Source organism: Balaenoptera acutorostrata, chromosome 4, assembly GCF_949987535.1.
Source record: "Balaenoptera acutorostrata chromosome 4, mBalAcu1.1, whole genome shotgun sequence".
Taxonomy (NCBI): Eukaryota; Metazoa; Chordata; class Mammalia; order Artiodactyla; family Balaenopteridae; genus Balaenoptera; species Balaenoptera acutorostrata.
The window spans coordinates 120,654,894-120,675,156 of NC_080067.1; the positions used below are offsets into that span (position 1 = coordinate 120,654,894).

Sequence of the window (20,263 nt, forward strand, 5' to 3'; positions counted from 1 at the left end):
GAGCTTCTGAGTCAGGGCCTGAGAATCTGCATTTCGAATGTGCCCCCCCCCCAGGTGATGCAGATGCTGCTTCTGTGGGAACCACACCTTGAGACCCACTGCACTATCAAAACACAATTCCTGAACTAGAGGAAGTAACTTTGATATCCCTAACAGGGCATTTTATCCATTGAAGATCACTTTTTGCTATTGTACAATTAATTTCAAAGAAGGAGAAACATTTTTCCTTCTTTTGAAATATAGTAAAGCCCTACAGTTAAGCCCCAATTAAACTTACTATGTAATTGTACCAAATTATTTTGCTTCTTTTTTACTAAATAGACCCTGACAGCTCCAGAAAGAGGACACACTCACCAAGGTGAACAACAAGTTTTCTTCTCTTTCACTGGATCAGGTCTAGTGAAACATAATAAGCAATGCAGACACATTTATCTTTGGTCCTGCAACCCCTTTGTCCTTAAAGATCTGTTTAATGCCTCCTGCTAGAAACAGTCATGTTTACAGCTATTGAAATTACCTTGTGTGCGCACAGGATCTGACATAGCGCTTGGGTCACTGAGACCTTGGGGGTTGATTGCTCTCACCATGAATAAATAGATTGTATTGGGCCGCAGTCCTCTCACTGTATAGAGGGTGGTCTTTACGTGGTTTGCCACTGTCTGCCAGCTATTGCTCACTGATTGGCTGAAACATGAACAGAAATTTCATTTAAACAGCAGTCATAAGGGTCTTGGAAATGGAGTTGGGTATCAATGACAAAGGTTAATGGCTGAAAATTAAACACGCACACACACAACGCTTGAAGTGTTCAGCCCAATAAATGAAACATTTGGATGATTTCAGTTTATTCAACAACAAAGCCGAGCCCACCTAACGGAAGTGCCATGCACAACAAAATTAAACTCAGCCCAGGAGATGTGATAGGCCTTTGCTAAAGCATAGCAGCCACTAAATGAATACCTGTAAAAGGAACAGAGGCCAAGATCACAACATCAAGTTTATACAATAAATATGGTCCTCGTAAATGTATATATATATATACCTTGAAAAGAATTAACCTGTAGAAAGAATAAATGGACTACAGAGTAAATTATGCCAATACATTTTCCTGTTACAAGGTGTGTTTTCTTTTGCATCAATTCCACATGCAATATTATAATAGAGCCTTCTAAAACTACATATCTGTAAAAGAAGAAAGGAAGCATGTAATGAATATTTTCCCTTGGTCACATTTTTTAATAAAATTGTACATTACACAGTATTGTGATTTATCACTTCGGAATGGTGAAATATCTCTGAATCTGTATGTGTGGAACCTTTAACGGTCATCTGCAGATGGGATGCCCTTTTATAGCACTTTGTCTAAGGTCAAATGTTGCTTTTGTTTAGAATGAGGAGGAAATGTGATTTTCAGGGCTGTCTGTTTATTTTTCAGAAGTCTTTTTACATCAAAGCATGAAACTTATAGAAAAACACTGTTTGGAAATTTGAAAACTATATATCGATCATTAACTTTAATAGATTAGGGAAGCCTTAAATGAAAGTGATGATTTGTCCTAATGCTTATAAAGGAGAGAGGCTATCACTATATTTATAATGGCAAACAGAAGCACATTGAAACTAAATATGAAGCCACATTTTCCCATTAGTACAACTATTTTTTCAAATTCTCATAAAACAATTTTATACTAGTATTTGCTAATTTATAGTCTATATCCTTGAATTGACAGCAATTATTTCAAATAACAATTGGACATATCTTTTCCTTTCAGCAATCAGAAGTGCATGTACTCAATCACTTAATTGTAGTTTTTAATATTCTCTTAGGCATAGCCAATACACATATTCAAATATATAGCATAAAACACTGGAATTATTTTAGGTTCTGCTCTAATTATTAGGAAGTAAAATTCCAAGCTTCCATGCCTCAATAACAGTTGCATAACTTAAAAAGTGCCTGTGCCTAATTAAATTATTTTCTGCTTAGTTCTAAAGCCAAAATTCACATCTGATATATCCCTATAATGGTCAAGAGCTAAGTGATTATGTCAAAACTAGATCCCTATAGACGTAGTCATGGATAATGCATATTTAATCTTATAATTAAGGTATGAATGAAAAATAAAACTAAAGTCTATTCTTGAATAAAGTCAGATATAAAAGATAAATTCTTAAAATGCACTCATTAAGCATGTCCTTAGAATAAAACAGCAGGATAGCTCACTTGAGATTTTAGGATATAGGAGCTAAAGCAAAAACCCAATGGAGAGAAAAGGAACTGTCTCATACCTGAAAGCCTCAATGATATATGCACTTGCTGGTAGGGTTCCAGGGGTACCTGGTTGCCAGGACAAGGTGACACTGTTCTTAGTAACATCAGTGACCTGTGGTTTGGATGGTGGTCCAGGCAGGTCATTAAAATCATAATTTTTACTGATTGTTGCTCCAGACTCTAGAGAGGACAAACAGAAAAAGCTTCATTTCTGATTGCATAAGCTGACAAAGATGCTTAAAAGGAAAACAGTCTATTAAAGAATTTGAATAGACAGTGAGCAATTCATCTTCATGAATCAAAAGTATATAAGTGAATATTTGTTTTTTCCTACATATTAGTAAATATTTACTTTCACACATGATCACTAGAATTGCTTGTTCTTTAGACAGAGAAAATAAAATAACAAGATTATTAAGGACAAATGTATCATATTTCATATGTGCAATGCTATGTACCAAGAGGTATAGAAATGAAAAAGTGGTGTAAAGCTTAGTTTTTACATTCAATATATTTAAAATACTGATCTCTCTTTAACTTGTTATTTGGTAATGAGCTAATCACTGAAACTGGCTCAAGATTTCTTGTGTTAAAATAGTTCACAAAGAACCCACCTGTCACATCCAGCACAGCACTCCAGGAAGTCTCCCCACTTGAACTTGTAGCCACACAAGTATAAGTGCCAGTATCAGAAATCTAGTGTGCATAGAAGGGAGAGAATAAAATTGTTTTAATTGATTTGTAGAATAATTACTCAATCTCAACAAGGCAACACTTGACTGCGAAAATGTGATATATCATTTGGCTGTCCAAATTATACATTAGAGTCAATCATATGCACACATAAAATATTAAAATAAGCTCATATCATGTTATTTTATTCATAATGGTGATTCAAAGATTCTTATTATATTTCTACAACTAAATGCTATTTGTCTGTAAACTTTAGTTGTCTTTCTATTTGCCTCCACAGCAACCCCCTTATCTTTTAATTCCAGCTTATGTTGGTGCTTCACTGTGTCAGAGTTAGATTTGGATAACTCAGGACAGAATTTTTCAGCATCCTATAAACATTCAGAGATCAGTAATGCAAAGCTGTCCTCTTTGTCGTCAATAAACTGTATTTCACAGAATAAAATATACACAGGAGTAAATAAGCACTGAGATAATAGGGGGGAAGACCTTTTTTTTTTTAAAGACATGGAGAAAAGTGAAGAAGAAATTTTTTTTTAAAAAAAGGAAAACTAAATCTTTCCTTTTAAAGAGTGCAGTACTCACTTTTATTAAAACTGTAGCAGTGTAACAGTGAATGAAATAAAGTTGTGTTATTAAAAACAAGCAAACGATACCCATGGAATCATTGCAATAGAGAGCTGAAAGGGTCACAGAAATCATCTAATCCATCACACTTTTTAAAGCATACTAAAAACTGTCTTTCACTGATTACATAAAATGTTTTTGTTATTCATTGAAGAGCGACAAAAGACTTTGAGGAACAGTTGACAATATAATCAAGAGTTCCCTTTTGTAAATGTTAAAAGGCAGAAGATTCCGTGATATATCCTTAACAAAAACTTCAAGATCAGTAATACATAAATCAAAATTCCTCCCTGTGGTTGAGCCCCATGGACCTAAATTGCAAACAACATTCATTCACGTTAGTTTAGGGGTGAAGGAAAAGTGAGACTGGGAAGAGAAACTGATGACCAAACAGAATAAGGCAAAGCAGAAGATGTAGAATTAAAATTCCACGATGAGCACGAGAATAATTGTTGATAAAATTTGGGAGTTCATGGAATATAATATCTATTGGGTTCAAAATGTAAGTGTATTGATGACTCAACCTTCCACAACTGATTCTCCGGTAAATCATTAGTGCCTGGATGTTACTGCGGTGCCACAATTTTAATTGATTTTAAATGGCATTATGTATTTTAACTTAAGTTTCAAATTACTCTGTCACGTCATTCTTTGCCATATTATCTCTGTACAATTGTCTTCTATTATACCGAGGGATGATGGGGGATAGCCATTGTAGAAAGAGCCATTTTTTCAAATGCGGCTGTGCACGCATTACAGTCATTAGAAATCTTTGCTTTTAAGAAGCATCACTCACAAACTAAATATAATGAGCCAAGGTTGGATTTTAATGGGATGTTCATTTGAATATGGTCTGTGAAAGAGTAAAAAATTTGCATTTTATTATAGCAGTTGAACTAAAATGTAGCACTTCTTATTATGTGCAAATGCTAAAAGAAGAATACTAGGTAATGCTTCTTAACTGCATCTCCTTGTCATTGTGTGGAGATACAAGTCTGACATTAGCTGGGGTAGTAGGTTTTAATGATTATTGGAATATTCTCCTTCTCAAAAGAAACGGATTCAGCTGCCAATTACTGGACCACGAGAACACAGTGTTCATCACACTATTTTTCCCCCCTTGCATTAAGTACTGGAAAAGAAAGTAAGACGTAAAGGAATATGATCTACAGAAACCCTCTCTTGACTGTATCAGTGAAGTAGTGTAAAGTATTTTATTTCCGTAAAAGACAGTCATCTTACAGAAAAAATAACAATGTTTTCATTATGGAGTTTATCAAAAGTGATATGAAAACCTAAATATTGCTAAAGCTCACTCTTGTATCACCATCATCATCACCATATTCATTTTTATTCCTTTAACTTTAAATAGTCTTCTCTGGTCATGAGTGCTTCATATCTTTTCCATCCTTCTCTTTTTGTCCTTAATCAAGTGCTTTGAAAAAGACTAATGTGCTGGCACACTCTCTCACCTACTTTTCTCCTTGTGTAGTTGGCTGCAGACAAGCTCCCAGGAGTATGCATCTCAGAAAGACTACTCAGAAGCCTGACAGAGGGGCTCAAACTTTGTTTGACATCATCAAGCACCCACCTTTAATTGCTTCTTTTAAACACTATTGGGGGTCTTGACTGTTCAAGCACACCCTTTAATTCAGCAGTACAGTGGAAATGCATTAACCTCCATGGCCCAAGAAGTCTGCCTTTAGCTCAAAGAGAGAGGTCAAATTGTTTACTCAAGGAGAGCTGGCATTAATTTTTTAATAACTCCCATTTTGTCCAAAGAAGGTTTACAATTAATTTACAATAAATAAAAAGACAGGCTAAAAACCTGTATTAATTTATTTTTCTTTAAATTGAATTTGATAGCATTTTGTCTACTTAGAGCAATAATTAATGCCTATCTCAAAATTAAAGTAAAAAATATATACATTCATTATAGTAACAAATTAAAGATTTGTGTTTGTGTATGCATGTGCACACTACAAAAAAGTCATTCTTCCTTTTTGTTATGTGTCCGTATTTTATACATCTGATAAACATGTGATTGTAAATAATTTACATTGTAAGAAAAAAACACTCCCCGTTGTGATCATTTGAAAATACACATAATAAAAATATTTTATCTTCCTCCTCAGGCTTCTGAATGGGAAAATTCAACATCTTTTCGTTTGTTTTTTAATCACCTTGGTTCCCAATTTATACCTAGATACCAGATGCTACTAATTGTTCTTCCACTGAATCATTTTCAGTCAATTTTTCTTCATGTACTATTACATCAACCATCCTAATTCTGGCCCTCATTCCCAATCTTGTGACTATTCTGACATACTCTTGAGCTTTAGCATAGTGCTTGCTACATGGAGGGGAGGCTTTCTATATTTGGTTGAATGAATTGCGTATACTTGTGGAGGGCAGGTGGCCCCCATGATAACATCCTTCTGGTATTCACACCTGGTGTAATCCCTCACCTTGAGTGTGTGGAGGACCTGTTGACTTACTTCTGGCCAATAGAATATGGCATGAAGGTGACAAGATGTCACATTTGTGATTATGTTATATAGGATTGTAATCCTGTCTTGCTAAAAGACTCTCTTCCTTGTTGACTTTGAGGAAGCAAGCAATCATATTGGGAATATCCACATGGCAAGGAACCACAGGCAGCCTTCAGTCAACAGCAAGCAAGAAGCTGAGGTCACCAGTCTGATAGCCATTAAGAACTGAATGCTGCTAACAACTATGTTGTTTGGAAGCAAACTGATCCCCAGTCGATTTTCAGATGAGACTACAACCCTGACCGTAGCTCTGTGAGACCCTAGGGCAGAAGACCCAGCTAAGTCATGCCCAGACTCCCACAGAAGTTATGAGATAATAAACATGTGTTGTTTTGAGTCTAACAACACAAGTGTTGTGAAGTGTTTGCTAATACTGTTCCACAGCAGTAGATAGCTAATACAATATTCAGAAGTAAACATTTATTTTGAGCTGCTCCTGAAGCAAGTCTAACTTGGTAAGTTGGCAGGAATGGTCATTTTCTATCATGTCATCTTCTGTTAAAAGACCAGCAATGGCTTGTTCTTGTGCACAGATTTAAATCTAAACTGCACAGCAACTTTACCTAAACTGTAAGATATTTTTACCAACTAGCCAAACCTGCTTCCTATGCAGTCATCAGTCTCATCTCTTTATTATTTTCCACATAACTGTTTGGCTGAGCCAATTTATCCACATTTCATTACGAACTTCCCTTGTTCATGAGAGTAAATCAGAAGCATTTCTCATTTTCAATTATTTTAAACGTACTATTACTATCATTAACTTTATGTGTTTAACCTTTTTAGTTCCATTGATTACATACATATAGGATAGAATGAAGGAATAAAATGTTTCTAGGCCTGTTATGAACTTATAATTAACTTAAGGACAATGAACTTCCCTCTAATTTCAATTTGTCATTTGTAAATTAAGAAATAACAGGGTCTATAATAAAATGTATAGCAATTATGCAGGGATGTAAGATTTTACTTTCACAACACAGTTTTTCCCTAGGGAAGTACATACTTCTGTTGAGATGAAGATCCAAATACAAATCCAACATTACTTACCCGTAAATTCTTAATCTGCAAGGTTCCTTGTTCTTGTATAGTTGCTCTTGGATCTCTACCCAGAAAAGTAAATCCCTCCTTTAGCCAGCTAATTACAGGAAGAGGGTCACCAGTAGCTTTACATTTCAGTAATGCTGTACCATCTACTGCTAGCGTTTGGTTGGCTGGGCCTTGTAGAATTATAGGTGGAGGTCTATCTGTCAAAACTAAAGGACAAAGATATTTTTCAGGATATTTTAATTTTATGAAATTTGGTAGTCTTTATATCATCAGTAGTCTTATATCAAAAGTAAGATTAAAGCCCCAAAGTCATACATATTACTTATAATTTTTCTGTAATATTCTACATCCATTATATATCTATCATCTATAATTACTATACATACACCTGTACATATTTTACTGAAGCCATACTATATTTATAACTTACTCTGAGTTACCTATAATTAAGATGATGATAAGATAAATTCTGACACCTTAGAAAGGCTTAATCATATTAAAATTAAAATGTTGAGAGCTTATGGTAATCATTTGCAAAATGGCCATTTTATCTCTCATATGCATATTTAAGAAAGCCTGTGGAATATCACATGAGTACAATCAATTTTCACTTTTGCTTTTATGATAAATATATGAGTAATACATAATTTTACCTTCATAGCACCAGTTGCCGGCTTTATTTATATAGACTATAATATTTTGATGACGTTAAAATATTAGACTATAAATAATTTAGTCCTAAAATTGTGATATTGGGCTCTAGATTAAAGTAATATAATGTGGATGATATAATTTAATTAGTCTATACATTTAAGCAAAAAAATCTAAAGACCATATTTATGACATGACAAAAATAGCGTTTTCATGAAAATTTGTGTTTACATATATATTCATTTTTGTGATCATTTGAGTAAAGTTTCCATAATTTCATAAACTTAGTTCACCGTGTTTTTTTAAATTGAATATTGATTTGTAGCAGTACCATCAGTGCCTTTAGAAGTATTATATAATAATTTAGGAAGTGTATCAGAATGTATAGTAATATTTAAATGGGTAATGAAAATATGGAATCAATTGGAGGCAGGCTTTCATCTACAATTCATTAGAAGACCATCTCATAATGAAACTGATATATCCAGGTCCCAGGAAGGATTTCTTAAGAGAAAGTTTTGTAAACTTCTCATAGGTTTTGGTTAATTATCCAAATATGCTCTTTATTATGTATAATAATATATAATAATAACAAATATAATATTTATATCTATCTATCTATATATATATAGATAGATAGATATATAAGTTCCACAAAAAGAAAAAGATGCTGAATCTGAATTATTCAATCTGAATTATTGCTAAGCAACTGTGAAGAGTGCTTTTTCTCAAGAAGGTCATCTTGGATTATCATTTGGATTGCCCAAATGATAAATGTACATAATCAAAAAAAGTCATTTTGCTTATTAATGCTCTAATTTCCTTTGTCTACCAGCTTTTACAAATACCCATTTATATGTTTATATATTTCTCAATCTATATGCATTTTTATTTGTAGAGTTCACAGTTTTGGGGAAAGACATTAAATCAAACAATCCTTTTAGAGGCTACCATGAGAAAGCCAACTGATCTTGATTTAAAATAGAGGTCCCCTGCATGTCAGGATAGAGTGGACTTCCAATCAACCTAAACCTGTTATATCAAAATATGTATTAAAATGTGTGTATATGTAGAAAACCTTATAAAAACCTAAGGAAAACAAGATTCTCTGTGTATTCTTTGCAAATAAAAATTAGATCCATTTAGTTCACTGCTTTTCTTGATCAAATTCTTCATTTTAGAAGTAAAATAATCTTCAGAGAACGTGAAAGCACAATATTATACCAATTCTGACATATCTGGCAATAATTGTGCAAACAGATATTCAAGTTGAACGCTTTGTGGAATTTATTTTCTCTCTGAGTCAAAAATGGAAGGCCAATTCACCAAACATTATGAATAATTTTAAAATTCAGTAAGAAAAATGGGTCTGCATTACCAGAGAAGAAACTATTTATTAAATTTTATATAATGTTACTTCTTTGTTTCAAATTAAATATCTATATAGAATTCAGGTAACTTCTTATAACCTGCTCTTACTGTCATATCCTTGAAATCATTATATATGGGCAAAGGACATACAATTAGTTTCTTTTTTCTCTTTTTTACTGCCCAAATGAGTAGCTCATTGTCTTTTAAATGAATTTGATCAAAAAAGTAACCGAAAATCTCCTGGCCAGAAAGAACTTTCAGTTTCAAGGATGTTATGGGTGAAAGATGACCACAAGTTTCCATGACACTAAGGTCAGAGGTTAAATGAACCCTAAATGGGTTTCCAGTGATCTGTGAACAATTCCATGGTTTTCTCTAACTACGCATTGTGAATCCTCAATAAACCACTCATATAAGATCATGATGTGACATCTATTGTACATTTCTTCTCTCCAGTCCTTTTAGATTCTATTGGCTCTACTCAGAATTCTCATTACAATTTTCTAATTTTCTAAGAGAAGAAAAGAAATGAAGAACAGTGTTAATGAAATAATAAGAAGGTCTTTTAAAGGGATGTTTTGATATTCAAGTGTACTAAAGATCTTAGCTCTACCTATAATAAGTAAAATTATCACTCAACAGCACCTTTCATCACCATTAACAATCTCATCTCATGTGAACACTTGAGTTAAAAATATTTCCAAGAAAGGAGTCTAAGTACAAAAATGTAACAACAGAAACATCGCTATAGATGTTTTGCTTGTTTTTCTGAACATGACATATGTTTTCATTCTACATTGGAATTTCATTTGGCTCTAAACTGCCCTGGATCATACCAAGCAACACGTTCAAAAGGAAAATGATGGCTTACGTATTATTAAACTGTTAACCAGTCTGAAAAATTCAAAACTATGAATAAAAGCTGAAGTCATCGGCCAATGTGGCAAGTTAATATTTAGACAGTTATTTATAATAAAGTGTATGTGTGTGTGTGTGTGTGTGTGTGTGTGTGTGTGTGTGTTTAGGTCTTGAAGTTAGATTTCTTTACTGTCAAAATCAATAACTCTATAACCTCCATTCAACGTTCTTGCAAAAGTATCTTGACTTTGTGATTGCTTACGAAAGTAAAAATCAATGTAGCAATGAATATTCAAGCCACTTGTAACCAAATGTTCAGAGACATCTCAGTCATCAGATTTAAATTTCCTTATCACTCTTTTCAGTTTGACCACAGAACCAAAGCTAGAATTACTACTGGTATGAGAGATTATGTCAACAACAAACTTAATTTCTCAAAACAAGTTTTCCTTTTCATTATATCAGGCATAATTTTGAATATCCACCTGTTTCATGAACCACATCAGTCATATCAACTGGCTCTTCTAAATCATCAACTTTGTTTTCTACAAATATGGTTTGCCTTCTTCATAACACTTTCTTCATTTAGGAACATTTAAAAGTCTGTCTTTTGTAAAATACCATAAGCAGCTATAGTGGAGTTCTTCAGCATTATATTTGGAATCTTTCATAGTAGTATAGAATAAAACTTAGGTTTTGGCCAGAATACCTTATTTTCCAAGTGCATGTTTCTAGACATTTTTTCCTAGTAGAAGAAAACATAGGAACTTAAAAAAGATTAATAATTATATGTTATTTCTTTTAAAGAAATATGGAGATTTGAAGGATCGATGATCTTGTCCATGTAAAGGAAGAATTTCTTGGCACTATTACCCTTGAACCTGACTTCTTTCAGTTCCATAGCAGTAAATCTCTGCTGCATCAGCAGGTATGGCCATTAACGACTCAATATCCCCTCAGCTAATGTTTGTCTGTTCTATTTATTCCCATTCCTGACATGGCGCTGAATCAGGCAATACCATGGGCAGACATTAAAAAATACTGCCTTTCTATTAATTTTAAATGACCTTTTAATCTACATGTAAATTTGAATTGTATAAAAGTTCAGCAGAGAAAGAAGAGAATCAGAGAGGTCACAGCCCAAAGCTCTTTTATCGCAGAACCCAGTGTGGGAGGGTGCAGGTGTGGGGAGAATCAGAAACCCCACAAATCTAAGAGAGCAAGAGAGATTTTTTAAATTTAAGATATCAAAGAATATGGCTTAAATGAATGCTCAGAGGTTCACAAATATCTAAAACTCCCTACGTGTCAATTGTGACAAAGAAGCTCTTGGGAAAAAAAAATCAGACATGAGTACTGCATGGTCTTCAACTTTCATCTGAATCAGGTGCTTCAGTTAAGATTTGTAGTGCATACATACAAATAAAAAAATAGTTTTAGCATCCACTTGTAGTTTGGAAGGTATTTAATTAATTTAACTTAGTGAATGTATAATTGACACATCATAGGATGTCATAATGTGATTGGCTAAGTGAAAAGTCATCTCTGTTTCCACTGATAATAAAGATTATATCTCTCTCTCTTCTAGTAAAATAAGATTATTACTATCCATTAGAAGCAATCATATCAGCACAAGACTGAATAAAAATATACAGCTAACATTCCTATTTCTATTTCACTAAAATAATGCATCACTATATTTTTAAGAATAAAATAGATTGTGTTTGATGTTCTTCTTTGGGAAAGTAAATGGTATTAAATCAGGGAGAATTAGAAACTATTAAGAATGTTATTTTACCTAGATTCAAACTTAGAAGATAAGCATTAATTTTAAGGATTTAACTAACAGGTCAGAGAATCTCATAGTTTTGAAATAAAAATCATTATTTTCGGAAAACAAATTCTAATAATATCACACCATCAGTAACTTCCAGCTGAGCTTTTGCTAAAATGCTTCCTGCCACGGTTAGGGCCTGGCAGATGTAGTAACCCGCGTCCGAGCGCTGAGTGTCGGTAATTGTAAGGTCCCCGGCTGGCGACACAGAACATCTGCTGTTGGCCTGTTGGGGTTGATTTGGGAAAAGCAGGTTCTGTGGAAACAAACACAATGTTACTAAGAAATCTCTTCTCACTCAGAAGGAAAATTATATTAACAACAGCTACTGCAGTTAGAGAAATGTGGCTGGAAAAAGAAAACACAAAGATTTAAAAATACGGTACTGAAAGGGTTAAAGGCCACACAGTGAGTCTCACTGGGAAACTTTTTTCCCATCATGGGAAAATGATGTGCTCTAAGAAGCGAGCATGCTCTGGCTGAAGGAACAATCATCTAGGTCTGGATCGTGACCTTTTACTCTCTGCCTGACTTTCTGTGAGTTACTGAACAGTTTTGAAACGTGGTTTCCTCATCTGTAAAATGGACATAATAATGTTCATCTGACTCAACTCATAAGACATCGTGATCTGGAATGTAACATCAATTGTGTATGTGTTTTATAAACTGCAGACCACTAGAGAACACAAAAATATTTTCTGCTGACCCTTTTGAATATTTGACATAAGTAACTGAATTTCTCCTAAAGGTATTCAAAAGTGTGTGACTGAGACTGACACAGAGAGACAGCTGAATCTCCTTCTGCTATAAGATTTCTGCAGGTTGTAACAGCTTTGAAAGGAGCTAGGTATAAAGGCTACCGTCTGAGCAAGATTAACCAAATCACTGAAAATAAAAAGAAGATGCGGGATGTTTCTGAAGGATGCGTGTGATGGTAAAGAATTTCATAATATTACCCTTTCAAAAAATACAAGGTTCTTTAGTTTCCTATATAACTCATATTAAATACAAGCAGCCAAATCACGAAATTGTGAACGTTCTTATAGGAGAGCAGTAATGTTAACCTGGATGACCTATGTTGCTTTACTGTTGTTCAATTAAAAAAAAATTTGGATATAATAAATTATATTGAGATATGCTTCCAAGTTGGATTATAAATAAGGACATATCAATTTTTATGTTGTATTTACTTACAAAAAAGAACATTATAACCCTCTGGGATCTGTTTCTCGACATAGTAATTAATTTTCCAGGTTTGTAATTAAACAGTTTCAATATGTTACAATCAGGAGGTAATAACATTCAATTAAAGGCATAAGACACATTTTCCCCTTAAAATGTTTCTACCCTTGAAGTAATACCAATGAAAGAGGATAAAATAGGGTATTAACACTTTTCAATTACGCTAAATGACTTTAATCCTGCGAATGAGGTCCTACTTTAATTAGAAGCTCTTCTCTTTATTGCAACATGATGGATGTCCACTTTATTAGATTCGAGTGTGACACTGTAAGCCCACTTTACATAAACATACTATGTTATTAAACCTTTTCTAAAAGAGGTGATGTTTGCTAGCATGTCAGGAATATAATCTCAAAATGCTATTGCCTTCCTATAAAATTTGTATTACTATATAAGGCTAGACTTTTTCATACATATGAAGCATAATTTGAGAACAAGCTAATTCTCCTGTGGAATCCAAATATATTACTGAAATAAACCATCTGAAAGAGAAGGGTCTAAATTTTAAAGCCACTTGGAAATGATACAATAACTCAAAGTGTGCACTTTCCTACAATTAGCCATTAGAATACTAATTTACATAGCACTAATACATCAGATGGGCTTAATTCTCTCCGGGATCTCTTCCTCTACAATGTGTTATCAGTCCACCTTCTAAATGATTCGATGACATGAAAAATGGCATATGATTGAGGTTAACCCATCATCTTTATTCCCTGTTTGTATGACACAGGCAAAAGAAAATGGATGACAAGCAAAACCCAGGAATTCTACAGAGCTCTTCTTGCCTTGAAGTGCCTGGGTATCCTATTAGTGCTAATTGGCATTATCAGCACATACTGAGGAATATGGACCATTAAGTCCAGGCTCTTAACTCTCTATACTGATGGATAGTCATAGATCACTGTAAAAACTGGATACTGCAGACAGTAAGACCAATTTACTTTTCCTAATGTCCCAATTCATGATTTGAAAATTTACAATTTGCTCAAGCATTTCTCTCTTGTTCTCATTCACAATCTCCTTTCTCTCTCTCCCCTTTCCTCTCTCCCCCGACCCCTCTGTCTAATGTGAGGGAGATAGGTGAAATAAAGAAAACGAGGCCTAAGATTATAATCAAATCAAATCACCTAACTCGAAAATTTTTCCCAGAGATTAATATCTCTGGAATTACATGCCACTTTGTCGAATAACAGAAAAAGAAATACTTTAATGCTATTTGATCATTACTTGTTTAAAAAACATTAAAACACAATGTAGCATATTTAAATATCATGCTCATTGGGCCACAAGACCAATATACATTTTATGCAATAGCATGTATAAACCTGAAGCTATTTTAGGGCATGTGATTTACACATGATATAGCTGTATCTACATGATAACAAGTTATAATGAGATTTAACTCACTACATGGATTTAAAGTGTAAATCTACAACAATCAAATTGCTTTATATCATTATATTTGTATCATTTATAAATAAATAATATATTCACATAAATATATTTACTATCAGTGGTTTGAGAAAGTAACTTCTGTGGACCCCATACCTCCCCGAATGGGCGGAGGGAAGGAGCTACAGGCAGGAGTGAGAATCTTGACAGGCTACCAGGGCTCTCCAGGTTCATCCCCTCCTGCCTTCTCAGGCACGATGTGGGTCTGGGGACAGAGGTGACCAGAGTGGTGCTGAGCTTCTGTGCATGGGCAGAGGGATACCTCTGGCCCTAGCAGCCTGGCCTGAGCAGAAGCATGAACTTGCCACTTCAGCCAGGAACAAGGGAAGGCAGATGCATTCTGCATTTTCCCCATTTCTAACCTTCAAAATGTGTAAAGCATTTTTACATATAAACTAACTTAATCACATAATCTTCATAACTTAGGTGAAGTAAAATATGTTATCCTCAAATTTTAGATTAAGAAAATGAGCTTCAGTAAATTTAAACAGTGCTACAAAGATTATAAAAATTATACGGAGGGAAAATGGCTTTAGAATTCTTTCCTTTTTCAGGGTACGTGTGTGTGTGTGTGTGTGTGTGTGTGTGTGTGTATGTTCAAGTGTGTTCTAACTATATCATGTTGCTTTACACTCACTTTAGAGTTTGGGATGTTTTAATCTGAAAGCAATTTTTAAGTGAAGAATCAAGGAAGTCTATGAGTAGAAATCTATTGTATAGTTACTAACTGATAAAAAAGATGGCAATTAAGTCCTGGAACAATCCTGATGTGGGATAAGCCAGTGGCCAGAACTTTACCTTATCCTTCTCATCACTATATTTCCATCTCACAAATCATGGGGGAAGTGAATCCAACAAAGAGCACTGAGGAAAGGAAGAAAGATAATTTGCCCGTCCATACTGAGATGTTAAAACTGCTAGCTTCGGGTGGTACAGAACTGTATAGGAATTCACAACAATGCAAAATGACGGCTGAGTGAAACTTCTTGATGTCTCTCTACCCAGATAATCATACACGAGTTTTGATCAACAGGTTCTCTTAACGTAGTCTAAAGCATTTTCCGTCTCTGGCAAAGTTTTTAGATTGCCTGAGACTTTTAATCATGGTTTCCGTGTTTGCCCAGGAAATTCTTCCAGAACTTAGACTAACAACCAGAGGGTGCTGAGAAGGAACACCAGTAGGTCTCCTCCTGCGAACTATATGCCTCCTTCGGAATGCTTCTGGAGAGACTAGAACGAAAATATCTCTAGGTCCCTCAGGAATGCACAGATAAGTCTTTAGACAAAGAACTCAATTTCTGATCTGGTTTAAGCTGGAAGTTCCACTCATTGCCTCAGAACCTAGAAGCCTCTGCTTGTCCAAGTTTGGACCAAGTTCTAAATGAGAAAACTGGTGCATTCAATTCGCTTTTAGCAGAGTCTGAGAGATCATGCTGCCCGGAGAGGGCCCCGAGAGGACAAACCAGGGCACAGCAAAGACCAGACAAGTGTTGGTTTTTTCTGGTATTTAATGTACTATTTCCTGTCTAACCCCACTATGAGGGAATCCAGAAGGGATGATGATAGAAAATATCTCTCCTACTATTAAATGGAAGCGTGCTTAAATTAACGGTAAAGAAAAGGTATTTATACTACATATCTATGAAAGGGGTTTGAAACTAGTTTCTAGGCTGATTAATAATGGAAATATTTTTGACTGTTTTACATTTGCCCAGGATGTCCTAAGTGCTTTATATATACTAACTCACTTACTTATCCCAATGTAGCTCAATGCAAGAAAGCAAACTTACCTTTCTGTTAGGAGATTTTAAACAGCTACGGGTAGGACTTTTTCAGATAATTTGGTTACACTGCATTGTATCTATTTGACGTAAGATTAAAATATTAGAGAATTAACACTAGAAAAAAAGAATGTTATATTAAAGCATCTGACTCCTGCTAATTTTAGAATTAATTGGTCTCTTTTTCAGAAATAAAATAAATTCAACATTGACAACAAGAAAGGAAAGACAAACTTTGAGGATCACTAGAGACGGGGAGTTCAGAGATTTCAGAAAAGCAGTCAAGGCTTACACTCACCTGGCTGCCTTCTTTTTGCCAAAAAACTGCTGGCTGTGGGTTTCCTTTAGTTTCACAGGGAAATGTCACTGTACGACCTTGAGCAACAATCTGATCTCTTGGCCTAACCACAAACTGTGGAGGAGCTATAATTTAAAAGGAAAGAAAGTGTGTCAATATAAACTGTTGACAAAGAAAAATATATCAAAGAGAAAATCTGATACTAGGTGGATTGCTCAGTGCCAGACAGAGGCTACAGTTTTTGATTTTTTTTAAAGTATTTCTCAAAACACAATGGGGAAAGAAAAAGAGCACTATATCAAATGTGAGGAAAGAAGTAAATGTATTCGTAGACACATTTTAAATGTACACTGTAAACCCTTCAGCCCCTATACTTTCATAGGAAAATAGATTTGTAATGATATTCTAAAGTTTTTAAGAAAAAACATGGTTTCCCAATATGGTTCTGTGTTTTGAATGAAGAGAGAAAACGAAGCATTGCATTACTCAAATATCTCCTTCCTGTGAAATCAATCTACTAACAAACATTAATTGTTCTTGTAATATTTGCAAGACATTGTACTGGGCACAGGGATACCAGAAGGAAAAAAATATGATACCTATTCTCAAACTGCTGATATTCTAGACCAGAGGAGTTGAAGTGTTGAAAATATCAAAGAACTGAAGAGATGGGAATTACATACAAAGATAACTAACAATATAAAGAAACATATGAAAGTGGTTGATTCTATTTAATTCATTTCATTTAGATCAATAAGCATTTGGCAATTACTATGTTCCCCTACTGGGCACTAAAGATACACAGACAAAATCATCTACCCTGCAGCCATGAAGGTACTCATAGTCTAAGAGAAAATACAAAACATGATCATCACGACAACAACAACAGCGAAATTAAAACAACAATTCTCTAAGGCTGTGATAAGTTCAATGATAGAGGTGCTCTCAGAGCACAGAGGAGAAGCACTTAAATTACAGTACACATCATAAGTGTGATAGGACTTCAGGAGAGTGGGATCCCTTTGTGTTACGGTAGCTGTGAAAGGCTTTATGCAGGAGGTGGACATTATGGAGACTTGGAGGAAGGGGTGGCATTTAGAGAAGTGGAGAAGTGAACATATTCCAAGCAAGGAGCTAACTGAGCAAAGTGTAAGAAGCAAGAACACATCTAGCATACAGTGTGTAATCCCAAAGGAATGGCAAGTCCCCATTGTATAAACAGCATTGGCTACAAAAGATAGATTTGTATCCAGTCTAAGAATGGCCTGAGAAGACAAACTGAGGATTTTATTCTGACTCTTTCTAAGCTGAGGAGTGATAAATGTAAAGCAAAAATTTTGGAAGCTTTAACCCTCTAATGAATGTAGTATATAGATTGTGAGCGAGACAGATCAGTGAATAAAGTAGGGAGGCTGGCTGGAAGGCCAGTAAAATGGTGTAGGCAAAAATAATGAGACCTAGGTACAAGGAGCTCCAGTAGAAAATAAAGGGATGGGGTAAAAATGGTAAGGAAGTTCAGATTTAAATTTGGGGCAAATTATAAAGAGAAAGAAGAAAGTGAAAAACGGCAGACTGTGTAACTGGACGTTTTCACAAGGACATCTTCTTCATACTAAAATCCACGCCTATTGAAGAGAAAACAGCATGTTTATTCTATGACTTTTCTAATCATCTGTTTCCAGTGTAACTCCTGGCTTATACTAGAAAACTTAAGACCAAGAAAAAAACTTTAAAATGAACTCGAATTTTTAGAACCCAGTGTACATGGCCACAGTCCTAAAATTTGAGCGCTGAAGAATTTTAACAGCAAGCATCATTCGGTAAAGTCCTTTACCCAGAATTCTTTCAGTCCTTTAGGAGTACATAACTGTAGGTCCAAGAACGGAGTAAATGTAGGGTATCCTCAAACATGCAACCAGTTACTCATCCTTACAAGAATGCTAGCATAGAAACAGCAGCAGCATTTTTTCAAAAAACTCAAGAGATTTGTAGTGGCTTACTTTTTGGTGTCCTATTATACTGCCTCCTAATTCAACACATTCAACACACACCTCAGAGACAGAAGGAATAAATCTACTAAGTGAAATTTTCTTCTACAGCTATAGATAATAGAAGACTCAGTTTAAAAGGATGAAGAACCCAGATTTATGGATCTATTTGAACAGGACGTGATTTATGTTGCCCTGTATTTTTAGGAGATTACTTGCTTCTTATGATCTTCTTGTTATTTCTACACAATTCCACTGTATCAGTAGATACATTGATTTTTGTTCCATTTTTTTCTAATACGAATGATAGTTTAAATCAACATTACAAAATTACTTTAGGTATGACTCTTAAAACACTGCAGTGTCCATTTTTCAATAGAGATGTGAAACCACTGATAGTTATACCCAAAAATACTTAAGATTGGTCTCTATCATCTGTAATACCTAAGAAAAATTATATACATTAAAAAAATTTAAAGATCAATGTATATTTCTTTACTTCTTAGTAATTCTATGAAAAAAAGTTTACTGCCAACATGGACACTAAGTAAGAAGTACTGAGTAACTTTGCTTGTACCTCATTATCAAAAATAAAAACTAAAATAAAAGTCAATATAGTAAAAATCAGTTAACAGTCTTTGATGAAAATCACATACACAGCTTATTAGTTCATCTGTATTGCTTTGGACCAGAAAGAATTTGAATTGGCTCTCATAACTAGCTAGTAAAACTAGTTAGTAAAAATTTAGAGCCCCATATGAACCATAAAATCCTTCTTTATATAATTTTTAAAATGTAATAACTGAGGGCTTCCCTGGTGGCGCAGTGGTTGAGAATCCACCTGCTAATGCAGGGGACATGGGTTCGAGCCCTGGTCCGGGAAGATCCCACATAAAAAAAAAAAAAAAAAATGTAATAACTGAGAATACACATGATTAAAATCATCAGATGAAACATCAAATGAAAGCAATGAAAACATATTTTATAGTTTTAAGCATATTATGCTAACTCTGTTTATCTATCACCTATCTATCTCAGTAAAATTACCATTTGTACTTTAAATATTAAACTATAGACTTCTTAAATTTGATTTTTCAAGCTTTCAAAAACCTTTGGATAGATGAGCGATTTTGTAAAATGCTTTTGGAATCCAGATCCTACAATTTTAACACAGCTGCTAAAACATAACCCCCAAAATAAGGACTGGCGAATAACCACATCTATCAATCCACTTTCTGAAAAAGATATGATTCATCTATTTGCTCGTTCAAAAATGTATTGACTGGCTACAAACTATGATACATTCTGCTTGGTACAGGAGATAGAAAACAGAATAAAAAATTGTTCATAGCCTATGGCAGAAACTTCCTATTAAATGAATAAATAAAAACAAATACAGCAGAATATGATTTGTATAGTAATAGAAATATGCAGGGGGCATCAGGGGAAAAAGTGTGGAAGTGCACAAACTAGATCAAGTAACTGCTGAGGAAAAAAGAGGAAAGATGCCAGGAGATGGCTATGTTTGAATTGTGCTTTGAAGCACGAGTAAGAGTTCACGAGATGGAGAGGACTCAGGTCACCTGGGACA

The 20,263-nt window shown here is 34.4% G+C and overlaps 1 protein-coding gene across 1 annotated transcript in view; it reads right to left on the reverse strand.

The window, feature by feature from the left end:
• Nucleotides 1–20,263, reverse strand: part of ROBO2 (roundabout guidance receptor 2) — a 573,165-nt gene that overhangs the window by 82,595 nt on the left and 470,307 nt on the right. Inside the window, exons 8-13 of the mRNA XM_007164107.2 lie at nt 16,685–16,809; nt 11,993–12,164; nt 7,195–7,400; nt 2,887–2,968; nt 2,290–2,452; nt 518–684 (exon numbers count right to left, since the gene is read on the reverse strand). Of these exons, the coding sequence (XP_007164169.1) occupies nt 518–684; nt 2,290–2,452; nt 2,887–2,968; nt 7,195–7,400; nt 11,993–12,164; nt 16,685–16,809 (915 nt within the window). The remainder of the gene's footprint in view (nt 1–517; nt 685–2,289; nt 2,453–2,886; nt 2,969–7,194; nt 7,401–11,992; nt 12,165–16,684; nt 16,810–20,263) is intronic.